Genomic DNA, 24443 nt, shown 5'->3' on the forward strand with positions numbered 1-24443 from the left:
CTCATAGAATGAGTTTGGAATTTTCCCTTCTGCAAGTTTCTGGAAGAGTTTGAGTAAGATAGGTGTTAGCTCTTCTCTAAATTTTTAGTAGAATTCAGCTGTGAAGCCATCTGGTCCTGGGCTTTGGTTTGCTGGAAGACTTCTTGTTACAGTTTCGATTTCCTTGCTTGTGATGGGTCTGTTAAGATCTTCTATTTCTTCCTGGTTCAGTTTTGGAAAGTTATACTTTTCTAAGAATTTGTCCATTTCTTCTAAGTTGTCCATTTTATTGGCATAGAGTTGTTGGTAGTAGTCTCTTATTATCTTTTGTATTTCAGTGTTGTCTGTTGTGATCTCTCCATTTTCATTTCTAATTTTGTTACTTTGGTTCTTCTCCCTTTGTTTCTTAATGAGTCTTGCTAACGGTTTGTCAATTTTATTTATTTTTTCAAAAAAACATCTTTTAGCTTTGTTAATTTTTGCTATGGTCTCTTTAGTTTCTTTTGCATTTATTTCTGCCCTAATTTTTAAGATTGTTTTCCTTCTACTAACCCTGGGGTTCTTCATTTCTTCCTTCTCTAGTTGCTTTAGGTGTAGAGTTAGGTAATTTATTTAACTTTTTCCCTGTTTCTTGAGGTAAGCCTGTAATGCTATGAAGCTTCCCCTTAGCACTGCTTTTACAGTGTCCTGTAGGTTTTGGGTTGTTGTGTTTTCATTTTCATTCATTTCTATGTGTATTTTGATTTCCTTTTTGGTTTCTTCTATGATTTGTTGGTTATTCAGAAGCGTATTACTTAGCCTCCATATGTTTGAAATTTTAGTATTTTTTTTTCCCTGTAATTGAGATCTAATCCTACTGCACTGTTATCAGAAAAGATGACTGGAAGGATTTCAGTTTTTTTGAATTTACCAAGGCTAGATTTATGGCCCATGATGTGATCTATTCTGGAGAAGGTTCCGTTTGCGCTTGAGAAAAAAGGTGAAATTGATTGTTTGGGGGTGAAATGTCCTATAGATATCAGTTAGTTCTAGCTGGTCCACTGTGTCATTTAAAGTTTGTGTTTCCTTGTTAATTTTATGTTTGGTTGATCTATCCATAGATGTTAGTGGGGTATTAAAGTTTCCCACTATTATTGTGTTACTATTAATTTCCTCTTTCATACTCATTAGCGTTTACCTTACATATTGTGGTGCTCCTATGTTGGGTGCATATATATTTATAATTGTTATATCTTCCTCTTGGATTTATCCTTTGATCATTATGTAGTGTCCTTCTTTGTCTCTTTTCACAGCCTTTATTTTAAAGTCTATTTTATCTGATATAAGTATTGCAACTCCTGCTTTCTTTTGGTCTCCGTTTGTGTGAAATATTTTTTCCAGCCCTTCACTTTTAGTCTGTATCGGTCCCTTGTTTTGAGGTGAGTCTCTTGTAGACAGCATATATAGGAGTCTTGTTTTTGTATCCATTTAGCCAGTCTTTGTGTTTTGGTTGGGGCATTCAACCCATTTACATTTAAAGTAATTATTGATAGGTATGGTCCCGTTGCCATTTACTTTGTTGTTTTAGTTTCACGTTTATACATCTTTTCTGTGTTTCCTGTCTAGAGAAGATCCTTTAGAATTTGTTGAAGAGCTGGTTTGGTGGTGCTGAATTCTCTCAGCTTTTGCTTGTCTGTTAAGATTTTGAATTCTCCTTCATATCTGAATGAGATCCTTGCTGGGTACAGTAATCTAGGTTGTAAGGTTATTCTCTTTCATTACTTTAAGTATGTCCTGCCATTCCCTTCTGGCCTGAAGGGTTTCTATTGATAGATCAGCTGTTATCCTTATGGGAATCCCTTTTGTGTGTTATTTGTTGTTTCTCCCTTGCTGCCTTTAATATTTCTTCTTTTGTTTGATCTTTGTTAATTTGATTAATATGTGTCTTGGGGTGTTTCTCCTTGGGTTTATCCTGATTGTGACTCTCTGGGTTTCTTGGACTTGCGTTACTGTTTCCTTCCCCATTTTGGGGATGTTTTCAGCTATTGTCTCCTTGAGTATTTTCTCATGGCCTTTCTTTTTGTCTTCTTCTGGAACTCCTATGATTCGAATGTTGGGGCATTTCACATTGTCCCAGAGGTCCCTGAGGTTGTCCTCATTTCTTTTGATTCTTTTTTTTCCCTCTCTGCCTCATTTATTTCCACCATTTTATCTTCTACCTTATATATCTTATATTCTGTCTCTGTTATTCTACTGTTGGTTCCCTCCAGAGTGTTTTTGATCTCATTTATTGCATTATTCATTTTAATTGACTCTTTTTTATTTCTTCTAGGTCCTTATTAAACATTTCTTGCATCCTCTCAATCTTTGTCTCCAGGTTTTTTCCTTTTGCTTCATTCATTTCCACCATTTTTCTTCTACCTCACTTATTCTATCTTCTGTCTCTGTTATTCTACTGTTGGTTCCCTCCAGAGTGTTTTTGATCTCATTTATTGCATTATTCATTTTTAACTGACTCTTTTTTATTTCTTCTAGGTTCTTATTAAACATTTCTTGCATCTTCTCAATCCTTGACTCCAGGCTATTCATCTGTAACTCCATTTTGTTTTCAAGATTTTGGATCATTTTTATTATCATTATTCTAAATTCTTTTTCAGGTAGATTCCCTATCTCCTCCTCTTTTGTTTGACTTGTTGGGCATTTTTCATGTCCCTTTACCTGCTGGGTATTTCTCTGTCTCTTCATCTTGTTTAGATTGCTGTGTCTGGAGTGGGATTTCTGTATTCTGGTGGTCTGTGCTTCCTTTTTTTGTGGAAGTTTTACCCAGTGGGTGGGGTTGGACAATTGGCTTGTCAAAGTTTCCTGGTTAGGGAAGCTTGCGTCGGTGTTCTGGTGCGTGGAACTGGATTTCTTCTCTCTAGAATGCAATGGAGTGTCTGGTAGTGAGTTTTGAAATGGATCTATGTGTTAGGTGTGACTTTGGGCAGCCTGTAAGTTGACGCTCAGGGCTATGTTCCTGCATTGCTGGAGAATTTGCATGGTATGTCTTGCTCTGGAACTTATTGACTCTTGGGTGCTGGTTTGTTTCAGTGTAGGTATGGAGGCTTTTGGATGGTCTCTTATTACTTAATGTTCCTTGTAGTCAAGAGTTTTCTGGTGTTCTCAGTTTTTGGGCTTAAGTCTCCTGCCTCTGGATTTCAGTTTTATTCTTCCAGTAGTCTCAAGACTTCTCCAACTATACAGCACTGATAATAAAACTTCTAGGTTAATAGTGAAAAGATTCTCCACCATGAGGGACACCAAGAGAGGTTCACAGAGTTACATGAAGAAGAGGAGAGGGAGGAGGGAGATAGAGATGAGCAGGAGGAGAAAAAGGGGGACTCAAGAGGAGAGAGACAGATCTTCACTATTCTCTATTCCCAAAGTGTTCTCCATAGCCCAGACAACCACACAGATTCACAGAATTGGATTAGGGAGAGAAGGGGTAGGGAGGATATAGAGGTGATCTGGGGGAGAAAAATGAGAGTCAAAATTGGGAGAGAATAATCAACACACTCCTGAGTAAAAATGGGTACTGAAGCTTTGATTCTTAAATGTCCAGTATTGATATCAAATACTGAAAAACAAAGACTAAAAATCTAGAGTAGAAGTTAGACTCTTAAAAATACAATATTAAAAACAAAAACACAAAAAATTTTAGAAATATATATGAAGTTTGGTTTAAAAATAGGGCCTCTTTTTTTTTTGCAATGTTATAGTGAAATGAAAATGAAAATTAAGGAGTAATAGAGGAGTAATAGAGGACTTCAAAAGAAAATAAGAGAAAAATAAAAAAAAGAAAAAATCTAATTAAAAAATAGCAAAAATATATGAAAATGAAAATGAAAGTTAAGGGGTAATGGAGGAGTAATAGGGAATTTTAAAAGAAAATACAAGAGAAAAAATTAAAAAAGAAAAGAAAAAAATTATTAAAATAGAAAGTAAAAATATATCTAAGAATTTCTCTGGAGCTGTTGCGGTCAGTGTGGTTTCCTTCTAGTTTCAGATAGCTCCTCGTTCCAGCTTACACTTCTTGATATCTATAGGCTCCTTCCAGTGTAGTCTGTGTTACCTACAGGGATTTTAATCTGTTGCACCTGTCACTTCTAAAGCGATTCCCTTTGTGTATTTGGCTTCTGTTTGCCGGTCTCTTCAGTGTCTAATTTCCGCCCTGACACAGGCGGGCGGAGGTAGTCTCTTGTTCACATTTGCTTGGTCAGTCGTGCTGCGGGGAGGGAGGGGCTCTGCAGACAAATGTCACAGGCCTTTGTGGGGAGCACTTGCAGTGTTCCAGCCACAATGGGTTTTCCCTCGCTCATGGGTGTGTGCTTTCCCCGTCTACACTGCTCAGGCTCCTGGCTGCTCTATATGGAGCGGGCCCTGCGTTGCGTGCGGTTCCAGTTTTCGGGTATTCCACAAAAGCGCAGACTTGGCTGAGCCTGCGTTTTGTGCCTTCCCCGGCCCAAGCAGCTCAGGCAGCCAGGAGCTTGACGGGCACACTCTCCCTGGGTGCGGTGCGCCTTATCCCCTCCGCGGTCCCAGCCTCAGTGTCTGCCTGCACCAGTCGGGTGCGTGCGCCTTGTGTCTGTTCTCAGGAGCTGGCCTCTAGCCGCGACCCTCCCAGCGGATGTCGACCATCCAGAATATCAGGAAGTCTTTGGTTGGAAACTGGGAGCCTTTTTGCAGTTTGGTAGGGTGTGCCATCTCTGGGGCCAAGTTTACCCGTTTCCCCTACCGAATGCCTCCCACCTGCAGCAGGGGATGGGCTGGTCTGCCGCCGAGTAGCTCTTCTCTGGGATTGCTCGGTCCCTTTCTTCTGCGAATGGCCGGCAGTGTGTTTGGGCTGGTTAATTTTCTCTCTCTCTCTTTCTATCCCACAGTTGAAGTTGCTATCTCATGTTAGCTCCCTCTGATTGCTCTCAGGGCATTCGAGCCTGGTCCTTACCCTAAGCAATGCCGCCTGCTCCTCTCCATCCTCCCTCCACTTGCTGGTGGCAGATGTGGGCATCTGGGGTCCTTTTCTGCTGGGAATTGCTTTTAGGCATGTAATCTGTGGGTTTTATTTATTTTTTCTCCCAGTTAGGTTACCCTCCGAGATTCGAAAACTTCCCCCAGACTCGCCAGTGTGAGTGTTTCCTGGTGTTTGGAAACTTCCTCTATTACGACTCCCTTCCCCAAAAGGGTCTCTGTCCCTAGCTCTTTTGTCTCTCTTTTTATCTTTTATATTTTGTCCTACCTCCTTTTGAAGATTATGGACTGCTTTTCTGGGCGCCTGATGTCTTCTGCTAGCGGTCAGAAGTTGTTTTGTGTAGTTTGCTCAGCGTTCAAATGTTCTTTCAATGAATTTGTAGGGGAGAAAGTGGTCTCCCCATCCTATTCCTCTGCCATCTTAGCTCCTCCCCTGAAATATATTTATAATTGTTATATCTTCTTCTTGGATTGATCCTTTGATCATTATGTAGTTTATTTCTTTGTCTCTTTTCATGGCCTTTATTTCAAAGTCTATTTTATCTGATATGAGTATTGCTACTCCTTCTTTCTTTTGGTCTCCATTTGCATGAAATATCATTTTCCAGCGCTTCACTTTCCATCTCTATGTGTGGGTCTCTTGTAGACAGCATATATAGGCGTCTCATTTTTGTATCCATTCAGCCAGTCTTTGTCTTTTGGTTGGGGCATTCAACCCATTTACATTTAAGGTAATTATTGATAAGTTTCATCCGATTGCCATTTACTTTGTTGTTTTGGGTTCGAGTTTATACACCTTTTCTGTGTTTCTGGTCTAGAGAAGATCCTTTAGCATTTGTTGAAGAGCTGGTTTGGTGGTGCTAAATCCTCTCAGCTTTTGCTTGTCTGTAAAGCTTTTGATTTCTCCTTCATTTTTTAATGAGATCCTCACTGGCTGTAGTAATCTGGGTTGTAGGATTATCTCTTTCACAACTTTAAATATGTCCTGGCATTTCCCTCTGGCCTGAAGAGTTTTTATTGAAAGATCAGCTGTTATCCTCATGGGGATCCCCTTGTGTGTTATTTGTTACTTTTCCCTTGCTACTTTTAATATTTGCTCTTTGTGTTTGATCTTTGTTAATTTGATTAATATCTGTCTTGGGATGTTTTGCCTTGGGTTTATCCTGTTTGGGACTCTCTGGGTTTCTTGGACTTGGGTGGCTCTTTCCTTCCCCATTTTAGGCAAGTTTTCAATTATTATCTCCTCAAGTATTTTCTCATGCCCTTTCTTTTTGTCTTCTTCTTCTGGGACTCCTATGTTTCGAATGTTGGAGCATTTAACATTGTCCCATAGGTGTCTGAGGTTGTCCTCATGTTTTTTAATTCGTTTTTCCTCTCTGCTTCATTTATTTACACCATTCTATCTTCCACCTCACTAATCCTATCTTCTGCCTCAGTTATTCTACTGTTGGTTGCCTCCAGAGTGCTTTTGATCTCAGTTGTTACATTATTTTTTATTGATTGACTCTTTTATTAATTTCTTCTTGGTCCTTGTTAAACATTTCTTGCATCTTCTGAATCCTTGTCTCTAGCCTATTTATCTGTGTCTCCATTTTGTTTTCAAGATTTTGAATCATTTTTATTATCAATTCTCAATTTTTTTTCCATATAAACTCCTTATCTCCTTTTTTTTGCGGGGGGGGGGTTGTGGGCATTTATTATGTTTCTTTACTTATTGAATATTTCTCTGACTTTTCACCTTGTTTAGATTTCCTTGTTTGGGATGGCCTTTCTGTAGACTGGAAGTTTGTGGTTCCTCTATTGTGGGACTTGTTCCCTTTGGGTGGGGTTGGACTAGTGTCTTGTCAAGGTTTCCTGGTTAGGGAAGCTAGTGTCTGTGTTCTGTGGGTGGAGCTGGATCTCTTCTCTCTGGAGTGCAATGAAGTGTCCAGTAGTGAGTTTTTGGGTGTCTATGGGTTTGGCATGGCTTTGGGCAGCCTGTATTTTAATGCTCAGTGCTGTGTTCCATTGTTGCTGGAGAATTAGCATGGTATGTCTTGCTCTGGAACTTGTTGTCTCTTGGGTGGTGCTTGGTTTCAATGTAGTTGTGGAGGCTTTTGGATGAGCTCTTGTTGATCAATGTTCCCTGTAATCAGGAGTTTTCTGGTGTTCTCAAGTTTTGGATTTAAGCCTGCTGCTTCTGTCTTTCAGTCTTATTCTTACAATAGCCTCAAGACTTCTCCATCCATACAGCACAGATGACAAAACATCTTTGTTAATGGTGAAAATATTCTCCACAGTGAGGTACACCCATAGAGGTTCACAGAGTTACACAGAGATGAGAAGAGGGAGGAGGGAGATAGAGGAGGAGAAGAGGGGGTGTTAAAAGAGTAGAAACAGATTCAAAGAGTTAAGTAGAGAAAATAAGGGGGAAGGAGGAGATAGAGGTGGCCTGGCACAGAAACGGGAGTGTCAAAAGGGGATAGAGCAATCAAGTTGGTAATCACACCCCTAAGTGAAAATGGATACTGAAGATTAGATTCTTAAAGTTACAAAATTGAGAAGAAATACAAAAAAGCAAAGACTAAAAATCTAGAGTAGAGGTTAGACTCTCAAAAATACAATATTAAAAATACAAAACAAAATCAATCACAAAAATTATAAAAAAAAATATATATATGAAATTTGCTTTAAAATAGGGTCTTTTTTGCAATGTAATAGTAGGTTATAAAAATGAAAATTAAAGGAGTAATAAAGAACTTAAAAATTTAAAAATGATTATAGTAAAAATATATCTAGGAATTTCTCTGGAGCTGTTTGTTGTGGGCAGTGTGGGGTCAGTTCAGTTTCAGATAGTTCCTTGGTGCAGCTTGACTTCTTTTCAAGGTCTATAAGCCCCTTCCCATGCTTAGTCAACGTTAAGGACAGGGTTTTAATCTGTTGCACCTGTCACTTGTGGAGTGGTTCCCTCTTCTTTGTTTTGGCTTCCTCTGTTTGCAAGCCTTTTCAGTGTGTAATTTCTGCCCTGACACAAGGTCACTTATTTAGGTGGTCACTTATTTAGACTCACTTGTTCAGTTGCGTTGTGGGGAGGGAGGGGCCCTGCAAACAAATATCACTGGCATGTGTGGAGAGTGCTCACAGTGTATGGTCCATACTGGGTTTGCCCAAGCTCATGGCAGCATTTGCTTTCCGGGTCTACACTGCTCAGGCTCCAGGTTGCTCTGCAGGGGTACTGTCTGAAGTGGGCCCAGGGTTTTGTGCATTTCCCAGGTCTAAGCTCCTTAGGATCAGGTTCTTGGGTACTCCATAAGGGCACAGACTCGGATGTGCATTTTGTCCCCTTCCCAGGTACAACCAGATCAGGCGACCAGGTTCTGTGTGAGCACACAGTTCCAGGTGGGCCCTGCAATCAAGTCTCTGGTCCTGGCTGCTCGGTTTCCCGGGTGCACCACAAAAGCACCGTCTCTGGTGTGCTGTGTATCTCCTCTGGGGAACTGATCTCAGGTTTCAACCCTCCTGGCAGATGTCAACCATCCAGGATTCCAGGAAGACTTGGTTAGCAACTGGGAGCCTGCTCATAGTTTGGTGGAGGATGCCAGTCTCTGGGCTGAAATTTCCCCTTACCTTCTGGCTCTGGCTGTTACACACCTGCTTCCCTGCCTCTGGCAGCAGGGGAGGGGCCTATATGTAGCCGGCTAGCTCTCCTTTGGTATTCACTCAATCCTTTGTTCTGTGGGCAGGCCAGACTGTGAGTTAGGTTAGAGCCTTTCACAAGAAAGTTCTCTCTCACTTTTTTTTTTTCTCTCTGGCTATCCCACAGTTTGGGTTACTATCTCACATTAGCGCCCTCAGATTGTCCTCAGGGCATTCAGGCCTGGTCCTTACCCTGGTCCATACCCTGCTCACTGGTGGCAGACAAGAGTGTCTGGGCTACTTCTTCTCTGGGAGTTGTGGTTAGGTGCATTTTCTCTGGGGTATTGCTTTTTTTTTTTTTCTCCCAGTTATGTTGCCCTTTGAGATTCCAAAACTCCCCACAGACCTGCCAGTGAGAGGGTTTCCTGCTGTTTGGAAACTTCTCCTCCTTCCCCACTCCCTCCCCAGAATGGGTCTCTGTCCCTAACTCCTTTGTCTCTCTTTTTGTCTTTTATATTTTGTTCTACCTCCTTTTGAAGAGAATGGGCTGGCTTTCTGGATGTGTGGTGTCCTCCATCAGGGTTCAGAAGTTGTTTTGTGGAAATTGCTCAGCACTCAGGTGATCTTTTGATAAATTTGTGGGGGAGAAAATGGTCTCCCAGTCCTATTCCTCTGCCATCTTGGGACCTAAATACCCAGAAAAACGTCTGTGATTGACTATACTAAAGCCTTTGTGTGGATCACAACAAACTGTGGAAAATTCTTAAAGAGATGGAGTGTCAGACCAGCTTACCTGTCTCCTGAGAAACCTGTATGCATATCAAGAAGCACCAGTTAGTACTGGACATGGAACAAATGACTGGTTCAAAACTGGGCACAGAGTAAGACAAGGATATATATTGTCACTCTTCTTATTTAACTTACATGCAGAGTAGATCATGTGAAATATCTACCTGGAGGAATCACAAACTGGGGGAAATATCAACAACCTCAGATATTCAGATGAAACCTCTCTAATGGCAGAAAGCAAAGAGGAACTAAAGAACCTCTTCATGAGTGTGAAAGAGGAAAGTGAAAAAGCTAGCTTGAAGCTCAACATTCAAAAAACTAAAATCATGGTATCCAGTCACATCACTTCATATCAAATAGAAGGGGAAAAAGTGGAAATGGAGACAGACTTTATTTCTTGGGCTTCAAAATCACTGCAGATGGTGACTTCAGCCATGAAACTGAAAAACGCTTGTTGGAAAGAAAGCTATGACAAACCTCGGCAGCATATTGAAAAGCAGAGACATCACTTTGTCAGCAAATGTCCATATAGTCAAAGCCATCTTTTTTCCAGTAGTCATGTGTTATGTGAGAGTTGGACCATAAAGAAGGCTGAATGCTCAAGAATTGATGCTTTAGAACTGTGGTGCTGGAGAAGACTCTTGAGAGTCCCTTGAACTCAAGATCAAATCAGTCAATCCTAAAGGAAATCAACCTTGAGTATTCATTGAAAGCACTGTTGCTGAAGCTGAAACTACAATGCTTTGGCCACCTGATGTGAGGAAGTGACTCACTGGAAAAGACCCTGATGCTAGGAAAGATTGAGGGCAGGAGGAGAAGGTGGAAATGGAGGATGAGATGGTTAAATAATATCACTGACTCAAGGGACATGAACTTAAGCAATCTGCAAGAGGTAGTGGTGGACAGAGGAGTCTGGCATGCTGAAGTCCACTGTGTCTCAAAGAGTCAGACAAAACTTGTGACTGAACAAGAATAATAACAATCATGAGGGAGAACTGTACTAAAAGAGATGAAAGATCTCCAAAGGATCTCCACTTCAAATTTTCTTTAGAACCAGTGAGTTTCTCCTTTGTTGACTTTTTTATTGATTATCTATCAATTACACTAAATATTTGGATACTATAAACTTCTCTTTGATTGAAATTTTAAAAATTAATTTATTTTTAATTGAAGGATAATTGCTTTACAATATTGTGTTGGTTTCTGCCATACATCAACATGAATCAGCCATAAGTATACATATGTCCCCTCCCTCTTGAACTTTCCTCCTACCTCCCACCTCATCCCACTCCTTTAGATTGTCACAGAGCACCAGTTTGAGCTCCCTTAGTCATGTAGCAAATTCCCAATGGTTATTCTATTTTGCACATTGTAGCATATATGTTTCCACGCTACTCTTCCATTCATTCCACACTTTCCTTCCCCCCGTGTCTGTCCAAAAATCTGTTATCTATGTCTGTATCTTCATTCTGCCTTGCAAATAGCTTCATCAGTACCATCTTCCTAGATTCCATATATATGCATTAACATATATCTGTTTTTCTCTTTCTGACTTACTTCCCTCTGTATAATAGTCTCTAGGTCCATCTACCTCATTATAATCGACTCAAATTCAGTCCTTTTTATGGCTGAGTAATATCCCATCTTGTATACATACCACAGCTTCTTTATACATCCATCTGTTGATGGACATCTAAGTTGCTTCCATGTCCTAATTATTATAAATAGTGCTACAATGATCATTGGGGTACATGTGTCTTTTTCAGTTACAGTTTTCTCAGGGTGCATGCCCAGCAGTGGTATTGTTGGGTCTTGTGGTAGTTTAAGTCCTAGCATTTTAGGGAATCTCCATACTGTCCCCCATAGTGCTTGTAGCAATTTATATTCCCAACAACAGTTCAAGAATACTAGAATAACTGAAGTATCAGAAATTCTTCTGTGGTTCCCTTTTCTCCACACCCTCTCCAGCATTTATTGTTTGTAGATTTTTTTTGATGATGGCCATTCTGACCGATATGAAGTGATATCTCATTGTAGTTTTCATTTGTATTCTGTAATAATGAGTGATGTTGAGCATCTTTTCATGTATTTATTAGTCAACTGTATGTCTTCTTTGGAGAAATGTTTGTTTAATTATTCTGCCTACCTTTTGATATTGAGTTGCATGAACTGCTTGTATATTTTGGAAATTAATCCTTTATCAGTTGTTTCATTTGTTATCATTTTCTCCTATTCTGAGGGTTATCTTTGAACCTTGTTTATCGTTTCCTTTCCTGTGCAAAAACTCTTAAGTTTAGTTAGGTCCCACTTGTTTATTTTTGTTTCTACTTTTGATACTCTAGAAGGTGGCCATAGGGGATCTTGCTGCTTATGTTTTCCTCTGAGAGTTTTATAGTTTCTGGTCTTACATTTAGATCTTTAATCCAATTTGAGTTTATCTTTGTGTATGATATGATTGAAAAATTTTAAATGAAGCATCTATCAACTGATTTTCTGATTCTTCTGGTTAATCTGGTATTTTGAAGATGTTAATAAGGCAAAATTTTTTTCTTAGGAAAAAAAACTACTTACCTGGAACTCAAATTGCTGAAGGGAGATATCAGAAATACAATTATACCTATGATATCACACCTTTTTATGCATTTATTGTGTGCTCAGTGATGAAAATTGAGATAAGTGACAAGTCATAGATTCACTTGCCACAGCTTAGTTTCAAGAATAAAATATAAAATTCTTCAACTACTACCCCCAAATGTAGATCTTTCCTTGTTCAACAAATAAAATGTTATTCAGAAAAGGCATAACCACTGCTGAGCTGAATGCAACACAAAGAGGTTTTCAAATAGATCCATAAAAGTTGGGTAGAGAGAGATACAAATTAAAGGACTCCCAGAGGATGTAACTTTCATTAAACATTTTACCTAAAAGTAATAAACATATACATTATGAATATGAATTTTTTTTTAAGTTTGGGGAAGATTTTGCTGTTATTGTTAATGACTAGCTCTCTGAAAGTGCGTGAAGTCGCTCAATCATGTCTGATTCTTTGTGACCCCATGGACTATAAACCCCCCAAGCTCCTCCATTCGTGAGATCTTCCCGACCCAGGGTTTGAGCTTGGGTCTCCCACATTGCCGTTAGACTCTTTACCATTTGAGCCACCAGGGAGTACCTATATTAAAGTTTCAGCTCTTCCATTTATGAAATATCTACAACATGAAATATAAAGAATTGCATAAGATAATACAAAGTTCATTATATACCATTATATTCTACCAAATATAATTGATTTCTTATTAATACTAATCAAAATCCTCACTTTTCAATATATTAGTTAAAGATAGCTTTCAGAAAGGAAAGCAAGCAGATAAATAAAAATACACAAAGATACAACAACTAATCATAGCTGAAGTGACCATATAAGTTGCATGTGAATTACCAAGGCAGTATATATGATATATAATGAACTATGTATTATCTCATTTAATTCTTGATATTTCATATGGTAGATATTTCATAAATGGAAGCGCTGAAGCTTTAATATAGATATTCCCTGGAGGCTCAAATGGTAAAGAGTCTACCTGCAATGTGGGAGGCCCAAGTTTGAACCCTGGGTCGGGAAGACCTCCTCGAGAAGGAAATGACAACCCACTCCAGTATTCTTGCCTAGAAGATCCCATGAATGGAGAAGCCTGAGGAGCTACAGTCCATGGGGTCACAAAGATTCGGACATGATTGAGTGACTTCACTCACTTTCAGAGAGCTAATCATGAACAACAACAACAAAATCTTCCCCTAACTTAAAAAAACAAACAAACAAAAAAAACCCCACAACTATTTACATTCATAATCTGTTTATTACATTTAAGCAAAATATTTAATAAAAGTTACATTGCTGGAGATTCAGGTACATATATATAAGTAATGAAGGGGGCATGGTGTAAGATATTTTGAAGTAGAGTCTTTCTGGACTTCTAAAATCGTAGGTCGGTATTGGATATCTAATTTTCCTATGAATGAGATTTTTGAAAGGGCCTGAAATATTTATAGAGATCTGTAGGCACAACTATGTTGTTCTCACATGGGTTGCAGATGAAGAAATGGGGAATTGTGTAGCTGGAAAGTTAGGTAGGACCTTTTATCAAGGATGGCCTATTTAATGCTAAGAAGTTTAAATTTTTATCCTGAAAATAAGTGGTGAGCTCCTAAAGAAATTTAATAATATGACATAATGAAATATGTGTGTTTTAGAGAATGTCTTAAGAGGCATAACAATAAGTGAGTTAGGGTGGGGGTAACTATGGCTGCAGTCTGGAGAATGAAATGATATGGGAAAAAATAGAGAGGTAAAGATTAATTGGAGGTTCATTGAAATAGATGGGGAGACAGTGGAAAGTATCAGACTTTATTTTTTGGGGCTCCAAAATCACTGCAGATGGTGACTGAAGCCATGAAATGAAAAGACGCTTACTCCTTAGAAGGAAAGTTATGACCAACCTAGATAGCATATTAAAAAGCAGAGACATTACTTTGCCAACAAAGGTCCATCTAGTCAAGGCTATGGTTTTTCCAGTGGTTATGTATGGATGTGAGAGTTGTACTGTGAAGAAAGCTGAGTGCCGAAAAATTGATACTTTTGAACTGTGGTGTTGGAGAAGACTCTTGAGAGTCCCTTGGACTGCAAAGAGATCCAACCAGTCCATCCTAAAGGAGATCAGTCCTGGGTGTTCATTGGATGGGCTGATGCTGAAGCTGAAACTCCACCTCAGGCCACCTCATGCGAAGAGTTGACTCATTGGAAAAGACCCTGATGCTGGGAGGGATTGGGGGCAGAATGAGAAGGGGATGACAGAGGATGAGATGGCTGGATGGCATCACCAACTCAATGGGCATGAGTTTGAGTAAACTCTGGGAGTTTGTGATGGACAGGGAGGCCTGGCGTGCTGTGATTCATGGGGTCGCAAAGAGTCGGACACGACTGAGCGACTGAACTAAATTGAACTGAATTGAACAAATCCAGGCAGAGATGAGGTGGGTTTAAGCTATTTACTAGAGAGAAGCAGATGCATCTGAGAAGTCAGGATAAGGACTATAGCAATTTGGGGGAACTTAAAGAAATTCAGTAGAGTTTGATAGTTGAGTGCCAAGTAAGTTGTGCTTAGAGAACAGAGAATTACTTAGTTACAAGATCATATGTGCATGCCATCCAACCATCTCTTCTTCTGTTGTCTGCTTTTCCCCTGCCTTCAATCTTTCCCAGCATCAGAGTCTTTCCCAATGAGTCGACTCATCCCATCAGGTGGCCAAAGTATTGGAGCTTCAGCTTCAACAACAGTCCTTTGAATGAATATTCAAGATTGATTTCCTTTAGGATTGACTGGTTTGCTCTTTTTGCAGTACAAGGGACTCTCAAAAGTCTTCTACAACACCACAGTTCAAAAGCATCAATTCTTTGGCTCTCAGCTTTCTTTATAGTCCAACTCTCATATCCATACATGACTATTGGAAAAACCATAGCTTTGACAAGTCTGACCTTTGTCAGCAAAGTAATGTTTCTGCTTTTTAATATGCTAAGTTTGTCGTAGATTTTCTTCCAAGGAGCAAGTGTCTTTTAATTTTAATGGCTGCAGTCCCCATCTGCAGTGATCTTGGAGCCCCCCAAAATACAGTCTGTCACTGTTTCCATTGTTTCCCCATCTATTTGCCATAAAGTGATGGGACCAGATGCCATGATCTTAGTTTTTTGAATGTTAAGTTTTAAGGCAACTTTTTCACTCTCCTCTTTCACCTTCATCAAGAAGCTCTTTAGTTCCTCTTCACTTTCTGCCATAAAGTTGGTGTCATCTGCATATCTGAGGTAATTAACATTTCTCCCAGCAATCTCGATATCAGCTGGTACTTCATCCAGCCCAGCATTTCTCATGATGTACTCTGCATATAAGTTAAATAAGTAGGGTGAAAATATTCAGCCTTGACGTACTCCATTCCCAATTGTGAACCAGTCTGTTGTTCCATGTCCAGTTTTAACTGTTGCTTCTTGACCTGCATACCGGTTTCTCAAGAGACAAGTAAGATGGTCTGGTATTCCCACCTCTTTCAGAATTTTCCACAGTGCTGTGATCCACACAGTCAAAGACTTTAGCAGAGTCAATGAAGTGGAAGTACATGTTTTTCTAGAATTCTGTTGCTTTTTCTATGATCCAATTTGATCAATTTGGCAATTTGATCTATGGTTTCTCTGTCTTCCCTAAATCCAGCTTGAACATCTGGATGTTCTCAGTTCATATACTGTTGAAGCCTCTACCATGTGGGGACATAGCAAAAAGACATTCATATATGAACAAGGAAGAGGGCCCTCCCCAGACACCAAATTTGCAGGTCCTTGATCTAGGACTTCCCACCTCAAGAACTGCCAGAAATAAACGTATATTATGTTTATAAGTCATCAAGTCTATGGTACTTTGTAGTAGCAACTCAAATGGACTAAGACATCATATTAAGGAATTTCAATTTTTCTTGAGGTCTGTGGAAAACCCCTGAAAGGTTTTGAGCAGTGGCGTAAAGTGACAGAACAGAATATGGAATGAGTTGAGTAAATGGACTATAAGTAAAAACATACAGAAGTGTCAAGAAGTTCTTTATTTTAAAGAATCACTTTGCTGTGGCCTCCAAATTTTATAGCAGAGTTGTTTTTTTTCCCCACTTTCCATGTCTAAGTTGGTCAGACCCAACATTCCAATCATGTTCAGATTGTCACAAAAAGGGAAGGTAAGTACATACTTAATTACTGATTTTATTCATTGCAGAGAAAACAGGAGACATTAGATATGTTTGTCTATATTTTTAAATTTTATCTCAAATAACAAAAAGTGTGTTGGCTTGCATTATTGGTATAGAGAGGATAAAATCCACATAGAGTGATTTTTTATGGTTTAAATCTCCACTGTCTTTTTAACCTTCATTCATTTTCATTTATTTTAACTTTTTATTTCCAAAGGAGCTAGAGTTGATACAAAGCAAAGGAAGGTATCTGGTGTATTCAACCTATTCTTTTCCAATAAAGGAAAAAAGATTTAAGACAGATATTACCCGTGAAAATGGAGGTATTATAGACAGATTTTCTTCAATCTGGATGAAAGTCTAGCCAGAAATTTTCCCTTTATGCCAAGGAGTAAAGTGCTAATCAACGTTTCCTAGGGGTTAGCTTCTTCCATGCTCCAGCTGAGGCTGATAAGACAGCTGTTATAGTGAACTGGCATCTTTGCCTCCCTGTAGCACCAGTCTGGCTTTACATATAATTTCATCAAAGTTTCCAGTTTCTTAGATGATGTGATTCAAATGGCTTGCTAGCAATGATCTTTAATTAGAGTATCTACTTCACTAGCTCTATCTGGAGCTTGTAATTTTACCAGTAACCACTTATTGAGGTTCTAATGCCAATGTGATCTCAAAGTGTTAAGCTCTTAAATTATTACTGATATTTTATCACAAAATTAGTTTGTCCTTTTAATTTCTAGTCTCTAAGGAAATGTAACAAAATATAAATAAGTTTCAAAACAAAGAGGAAAAAATTAGAGAAGGTATTATTGACAGAAAAAACAAAAAGGTGGGACATGACAGTGCAGGGCCTGAGGCAGTAGAAGAGACACCACATATATTTATGCATCCCCAAAGGGGGTGAGTTACGATAGGTGGGGATTGGAGAGTCATAACAAACAAGTTTCCACTTTCTAAGCAGTTTTATAGATCATGGTTATGCTACAGATGTAAGTAATTTTTAATACAGAAAGAAGTACATCAAAGGAAAGAAATTCCTCCTGGTTAACAGTTTTGTATATAATCAGATATTTTCTGGGGCTGCTTAGGAGTTCTCATTGACTATTTACACAGATCAGTAACACTGTTCAGTGTTACCTAACTTAGTTTATTTCTACAATTAACCTGTCCCCCCCCTTTGGTAAAATTGGCTAAGGAGGCAAAGGAAAGGATTATTTAGTTAATCTTCTGCTATGTTTTGTTTGGTTTTCATCTTCCTCTCAGAACTCCCACTACAACTACACTGCCATCCATTCCCAAGTCTGCAGTCACATTGGAATGCATTTACAGTTATATAATAGAGCATCCAAAGCCCTGTTTAGTGTTTTATAGAGAAAGGTGCAATATAACATGGATTGAAAGTAAAGGTTTTGGAATCAGATAGGCCTAGGTTAGTATCTTGGCTCTGCAGCTTACTATCTTCGTAATATTGAAAAGTTATTTAAGGTTTCAGAATCAGCATTTCACCTATTGTTATATGAGAATGTTATGTTATGTTATGTACCTACCTTGTAAAGTTACTGTGAGAATTAAATGAGATTATGTATGTAAAAGTTTTTCAGTGCTTGGTACATTGTCATCACTCAATAAGTGTTATTTATAAACATGGTATTTGCATTACTTATAATTTTAATATCCCCATTGTAAACCAGGCAGCTCTCTCTCTGTCTCTCATTCTTTCCGCAGAGATAGGATGTAAAGGAAGAGCTTTAATATGTTTGGAAAGAGGTAGCCTATACTTCTACATCACTGTTTCCCACTCTCCTGGACCTGAATGTTTAAGAGGAAGCAAGAGCTGGTACTATTAATTGATATATTTGGTCCCATCCTTTTGATTTGTTCTAAATATATCTCCCTCAATCTTGCCTGTTCTGCACTGACCCACGCAGATACGCACATTCCTGACACTATTATCCTATACCTTATGGGAGACACTGCCAATTGTAGAAACTGATCCATCGCCATCTTCCTTTCTTCAAGAGGAATTCTGAAGAAAATTCCTCTTCAAGGTCACTTTCTCTATCTTCCACTGTCCAGGGAAAAGTTGCCACTGACAGTCACATCTGAGCATTGAAAACCTTGTCACCTCTGAGAAGCTATCTGCTATAGTTCTTCTCTCTAGAGATTTTCTATGAGAGAGAAATGCAAAATGATTCATTTATAACTTCTGAGTGCCCATTCTTGTTTACAGTTTGAGTGGAGATGTTTTTTCCAGATTGCATTTTCAAGGGTTGTTTCTTTAAGCTGAATAGTTCCAAGACTGATCTTTCTCTACGGCATTGTACAGGGGAATTTTTTTGAATACTCTATAGATGGATTTTTCCTCCTATCCCTTGTTTCCTCTTTATACTTCCAGGGGGGCTGTGAGGGATAGTTTATATTTTGAAAAATTCTCTGAGCACCTTGGATGAAAGACATCACAGAGAATGAAAATATACAGGTAATAAATAAATCATGCTAATTGCTTGCAACAAATCTCCAAAGACGCCTCAAGACTTTGTTTCCCCAGTCAAGTATAATGCAATGTTTATCATATATACAAATTCAAGAAATCTCTTTGGAGAGGAGCAAACAAAATTTAGAGTTCTAAAAAGCTTAGTACAAAGTCAAAGAGAAATGTCAGGGGATTCAACCAATAGCCAAGCAAACAACCATTTTGAGACACACACACACAAAATTGAATTGTAGTTCAGGAGGAACCAAGAGAGTTTTGTTATTGGGTATATTTTGAAAACAAAAGGAAATACAAGTTTGCATTATTTCTAAGCATAATGTGCCAAATACAGGCTAAGTGTGGTAGCTTCAGGGATCTCTATTTGACTATTAGGATGATTAATAGATGATATGTGGAAGATTTGTAGTGGATGTGAGATAAAATAAAGAGGGTCAAGTGGTTTTAGTCACAGTGAATGTTTGAAAGTTTTATTTATGAACTAATCTTTTGGCATTTGAGGTAAAGAGTAGAGCACATGTCATTCTTCCATGCCCAAGACTCATAATTTTACAGAGATGATGTCTTTGAGCTATAGTGTTCATATAAAAATTGAAATTGCAGATATGTGAGGAAAGTTTGTATTCAACACTTTTTTAATTCTTGGTTTCCCACAATACCTTTCCCACTCAATTAACTGCCCTTATTTTACTCTTTAGTTACCTTGAACATCCTGAGTAGCCTTCCAAACTCTAAAACTTTCTTGCCTGCTCCAACCCCTTACACCCACGAAAACTTAGCTATCCACTGCCATACTAACTTAAGGTCATTATCTTTACTAAGTAGACTAATTGATTATCTTCTCCAGACCATACATTAACATTTGATTTGGCCTTTCAGTTACTTAATCCGAGAAAAAGAGAGAGAGTTGAAATTGTACTAGAATCAGTAGAGATCTTTTTGGTGGGGTGAAGTAGAAGAGGAGGTTTTTAATACCTTGAAGATTTCTGATGACTTTACATACTATTTGCAATTAGGGCGGCTGTAACTATATGTAAATAATATTTGACTAGGATGATAGAACAGTGAGAAAAATCTTGCTTGTTCTCTGGAGAATGGTGGCTGTGTCACAGCTGTACACTGCCACCAACCCATTCCTACCCTTGAGAGTGAAAGTTGCTCAGTCATGGCTGACTCTTTGTGACCCATTCTCAGGCTAGAATTCTTGGGCCATTCTCAGGCAAGAATTCTCCAGGCCAGAATACTGGAGTGGGTAGCCTTTCCTTTCTCCAGGGAATCTTCCCAACCCAGTGATTGAGCCCAGATCTCCTGCACTGCAGGTGGATTATTTACCAGCTGAGCCACACAATGGAAGCCCAAGACTACTGGTGTGGGTAGTCTACCCCTTCTCCAACAGATCTTCCTGACCCAGGAATCAAACTGGGGTCTCCTACATTGCAGGCAGATTCATTACCAAATGAGTTATCAGGGAAGCCCACCCTAGAAAAAAGAAAGGTTTATACATAATCTTTTCTTCAAAATTTGAGTAATACAGTAGGCTTAATATCAGATAGAAGAAACACAGGGAAGAAGAAACAAATACTTCTTAGGGAGGTAATAGAGTGGAACAATGATTTTCCTTACATTGCATAGTAGTCAACATTATTTCACTGTGGTAACAGAAAGAGAAAAGACACACAAACACATGTATTTATATTTCAAGAGAAAAGGGAAAGATATTGGGATGTGATAAGACTGGGATTTTGAAGAGATAAGTGGATGAGAAAGATTTTAAAGGAATTTTGTAGTGTAAAAACTTTGGCATTTACTGATTCCTCAGTAAATATTTTAATAGTTTTGAATTATGTTTTGCATGATAATTTTTAAATTCTTTATGTGCGACACAATAGAAATTGATTCACATGGTGGGTAAGCTTTATATGGGTTATGCAAAGATATGAATTTGTCTCATAGAAGCCAAGGGCAGTGGGGTGGGCTGCACTGTGTCCTTGACAAGATTCATATGTTGAAGTTACAATACTCAGTATATCAGAATGTGACCACATTTGCAGATAGAGGTTTTAAAAAGTTAATTAAGATTAAATGGGGTAATAAATGTTGGCCCTAATACAGTATGACTGGTGTCATTATAAGAAGAGGAAATTTGGACACACACAGAGGGGATATCATCTGAAGACGCAGTGGGGAAATGACTACCTACAAGCCAATGACAGAGCCTCAATAGAAACCAATCTATTGACACTTTAATCTCAGAATTCTAGCCTCCAGAACTCTAATGAAACACATTTTTGTTCCTAAAGACATTTTGTTCCTATCGTACTTTGTTATAATGGCCATATCAGACTAATGTATGTGTAAACACATCTGGACTTCAAAAAGGGACTAAAATCAGGAAATAGAAAGCTATCATAAACCTGGGGGGTACTGTCTACTGGTTCATTCTCTTTTTCCATTTCATTTTTCTCTTATACTGAAGACTAACTTTTCTTGCTTCTATGCCCTTATGAAAGTATATGGTTGTCTTAAAACTCTCAAATTTAGAACCATATTCAAATACTGAATTGCAATTTCTGAATCCTAGATTTAAATTTCCAGAAGGAAAAAAAAAAATAAAATAAAAAAGATCAGTTCAGCTTGGCTCGTGTCTTCTCCTTGCCAAATAGCAGTAACCCAGTGCAGGGAGAGCAGTGGCACATGATGCAAACATAATTGCCAAAGGCTCCCTATGTTATTTGTTATTTTCTTGTCACTTCTAGCTCCTTCATTGATCCTCTTATTTTGTGACAATGTTTTAAAAAGGATATCTAAAGATACTTTATGTAGCACTTTGAGGTATTCTGTATGAAGAGGTATTTTTCTGCTCATCTAATCCACTCTATTGCCAGAAATATGTAGATTATATGTTTGAAATATGCTAGACAAATACAGTGTTCTGTCCTAGAAGCATTTCTCTGCACATATAGCCCAGCAAATTGCCAGAAACATAAAATATAGCATATATAAGATTGTAACAAATTAAGATAGCTATATAATATACATAGTAAAGGTGACACAGATCCTCAGGTTGAGTTAATGAAGTGAAGGAGGGAATAGGAGGAAGACAAAAAAATCAAGAGTACTATCAATAAGGAAATAGAGTCAAATGATTCCATTGTTAAGTTATATTTATACCCTTCATACAGTCTAGGATAAAAAGATGGAAAGGTAAATAATTTTATCCACTCAGCAAATAGTTAAACAGATAGCACTCTGGATGTGGGGGAGACACTGTATTTTTTTCTCTAAATGGAAAGCAAAGTAAACATTTATTTTTAAAATTTCAATTTCAAGTGAGACATTTGCATAGCACCACCAACATCTTAATCTTTTGAAAGGTCTTTTTATAAGTCATTTCAAGGATTCTAAAATCATGTTCCTTTTTATAGATTGACTGCTTGGCATTTAAAACAGAGCTGAATGTTGCCCTTCATGGTGCTATATGAAAAAGGAACATGGATTCTCTATCCTTATATACTCTCAGTAGTTCTGTTTCTATACTCTTTTTAAGTAGGAACTGTTTGAAGCTCAGACTGTGTAGTTGTGTTTGGCTGTCCTGTTTGACAAACCTTTCCCCCATTTTCGTCATTTACTTTCAAAACACATGGAAGTTAGATTTTCAGAACTTAATCTTTCTGTGTGAAGAACCAAACTCCATATTTAATGAGGTCTGTACCTAAAGGAAGCTAGTTAAGAGTTTTAAATCAAACAAAACCAAAATAAGATATCAAACAAGCATGTCAACTATGATTATTATTTACTTAGCACTATATTTCCATTTCTTTTCAAGTAAAAGAGTGGCATTGATCATATATTGACATGATACGTATACTTATGTATATCATGTAAATAATGTATATGTGTGTTTGTGTACAAATTACTTGAAATTGTATTGATATCTGATGGCAGCACATACTGTAATATATGGCGACACATATAAAAATACTTTGGATCTTCATTTTTTGTGTAATGAAAAAAACACTGAGTAATAATGGTTTCACTTGCAGTCAGCTCTATGAGGTTAAAATTAAATTTCTGACCTCTCCAACTACACAGATTATGGGTGTATTTCTCAATTCCTTCTCTTCTGGATTCATCAAAACAAGTTAAAGATCCTATTGGAATCTTCCAGGTTTATTTCTACCTCAGTTTGCATGTGCTAAGTCACAAAAAAAGAGTCAGGAACTGTTTAATAGATGTGGCTCACTGAGGGGTGGTTGACAGTCGTGGGGTCAAAAAAGAAGCAAGTACAAATATGAAATGGATTTTGAAGGCACTAATTTGGAATTGGGCATTAATTTTTATTGAAATTAATTGGCCTCAACTATATCTATTAAGGTAAGTGACATTTTGACCTCATGCACAGGAAAATCTGGAGATAACTGATGTTAAACTACCTTTATGCCTTGAGCACATTGTAAAAGATTAAATGGAGGCTGAAAGCAAGAGCTAACCCTCTTTGTTGGAATAAGTGATGACAAGTGAAGTTTTTGTTCAGTGATTCTAATTTCATTTGCCAATGTTTTTCCATTTAATCATTTATTTTTTCATTTATTCATGTCATTCATTCCTACAACAAATAGTTACTGAGGGCCCACTGTGCTAGGCATTGCATTAGATACCAAGAATCCAGTGGTCAGCAAGATATATATAGCTACTGCCTTTCTTCTCCTTTCTTCCTGACACAATAGCTTATTGGTATAAGTCTTAGTTACTGTCAATATCTTTTTTCATGGTAGAAGCTAAATCTCTTATAAAAGAAACAAGTGGAAAGTTTTAAACTTAAAATCTCTTCCGCGGACCCAGTCTCACTCTCACCACTACTATTCAACACAGTGTTGGAACTTCTGGCCACAGCAATCAGAGCAGAAAAAGAAGTAAAAGGAATCCAGATAGGAAAAGAAGAAGTAAAACTCTCACTGTTTGCAGATGACATGACCCTCTACATAGAAAACCCTAAAGATTCTACCAGAAAATTACTAGAGCTAATCAATGAATATAGTAAAGTTGCAGGATATAAAATTAACACACAGAAATCCCTTGCATTCCTATATACTAACAATGAAAAAACAGACAGAGAAATTAAGGAAACAATACCATTCACCATTGCAACAAAAAGAATAAAATACTTAGGAGTATATCTACCTAAAGAAACAAAGGACCTATACATAGAAAACTATAAAACACTGATGAAAGAAATCAAAGAGGACACAAACAGATGGAGAAACATACCGTGTTCATGGATTGGAAGAATTAATATTGTCAAAATGGCTATTCTACCCAAAGCAGTCTATAGATTCAATGCAATCCCTATCAAGCTACCAACGGTATTTTTCACAGAACTAGACCAAAGAATTTCACAATTTGTATGGAAATACAAAAAACCTCGAATAGCCAAAGTAATCTTGAGAAAGAAGAATGGAACTGGAGGAATCAACCTGCCTGACTTCAGACTCTACTACAAAGCCACAGTCATCAAGACAGTATGGTACTGGCACAAAGACAGAAATATAGATCAATGGAACAGAATAGAAAGCCCAGAGATAAATCCACGAACCTATGGACACCTTATCTTTGACAAAGGAGGCAAGGATATACAATGGAAAAAAGACAACCTCTTTAACAAGTGGTGCTGGGAAAACTGGTCAACCACTTGTAAAAGAATGAAACTAGAACACTTTCTAACACCATACACAAAAATAAACTCAAAATGGATTAAAGATCTAAATGTAAGACCAGAAACTATAAAACTCCTAGAGGAGAACATAGG

The 24443-nt window shown here is 38.0% G+C and overlaps 1 protein-coding gene across 1 annotated transcript in view; it reads right to left on the minus strand.

Moving 5' to 3' along the window:
- LOC133052694 (dynein light chain 1, cytoplasmic-like) overlaps window positions 1-18150 on the minus strand; it is a 99678-nt gene extending 81528 nt beyond the window's left edge. Inside the window, exon 1 of the mRNA XM_061137587.1 lies at window positions 18107-18150. Within this exon, the coding sequence (XP_060993570.1) occupies window positions 18107-18150 (44 nt within the window). The remainder of the gene's footprint in view (window positions 1-18106) is intronic.
- Between the last annotated feature and the right edge of the window lie 6293 nt (window positions 18151-24443).

Source organism: Dama dama, chromosome X (genome assembly GCF_033118175.1).
Source record: "Dama dama isolate Ldn47 chromosome X, ASM3311817v1, whole genome shotgun sequence".
In the NCBI taxonomy this organism is placed as follows: domain Eukaryota; kingdom Metazoa; phylum Chordata; class Mammalia; order Artiodactyla; family Cervidae; genus Dama; species Dama dama.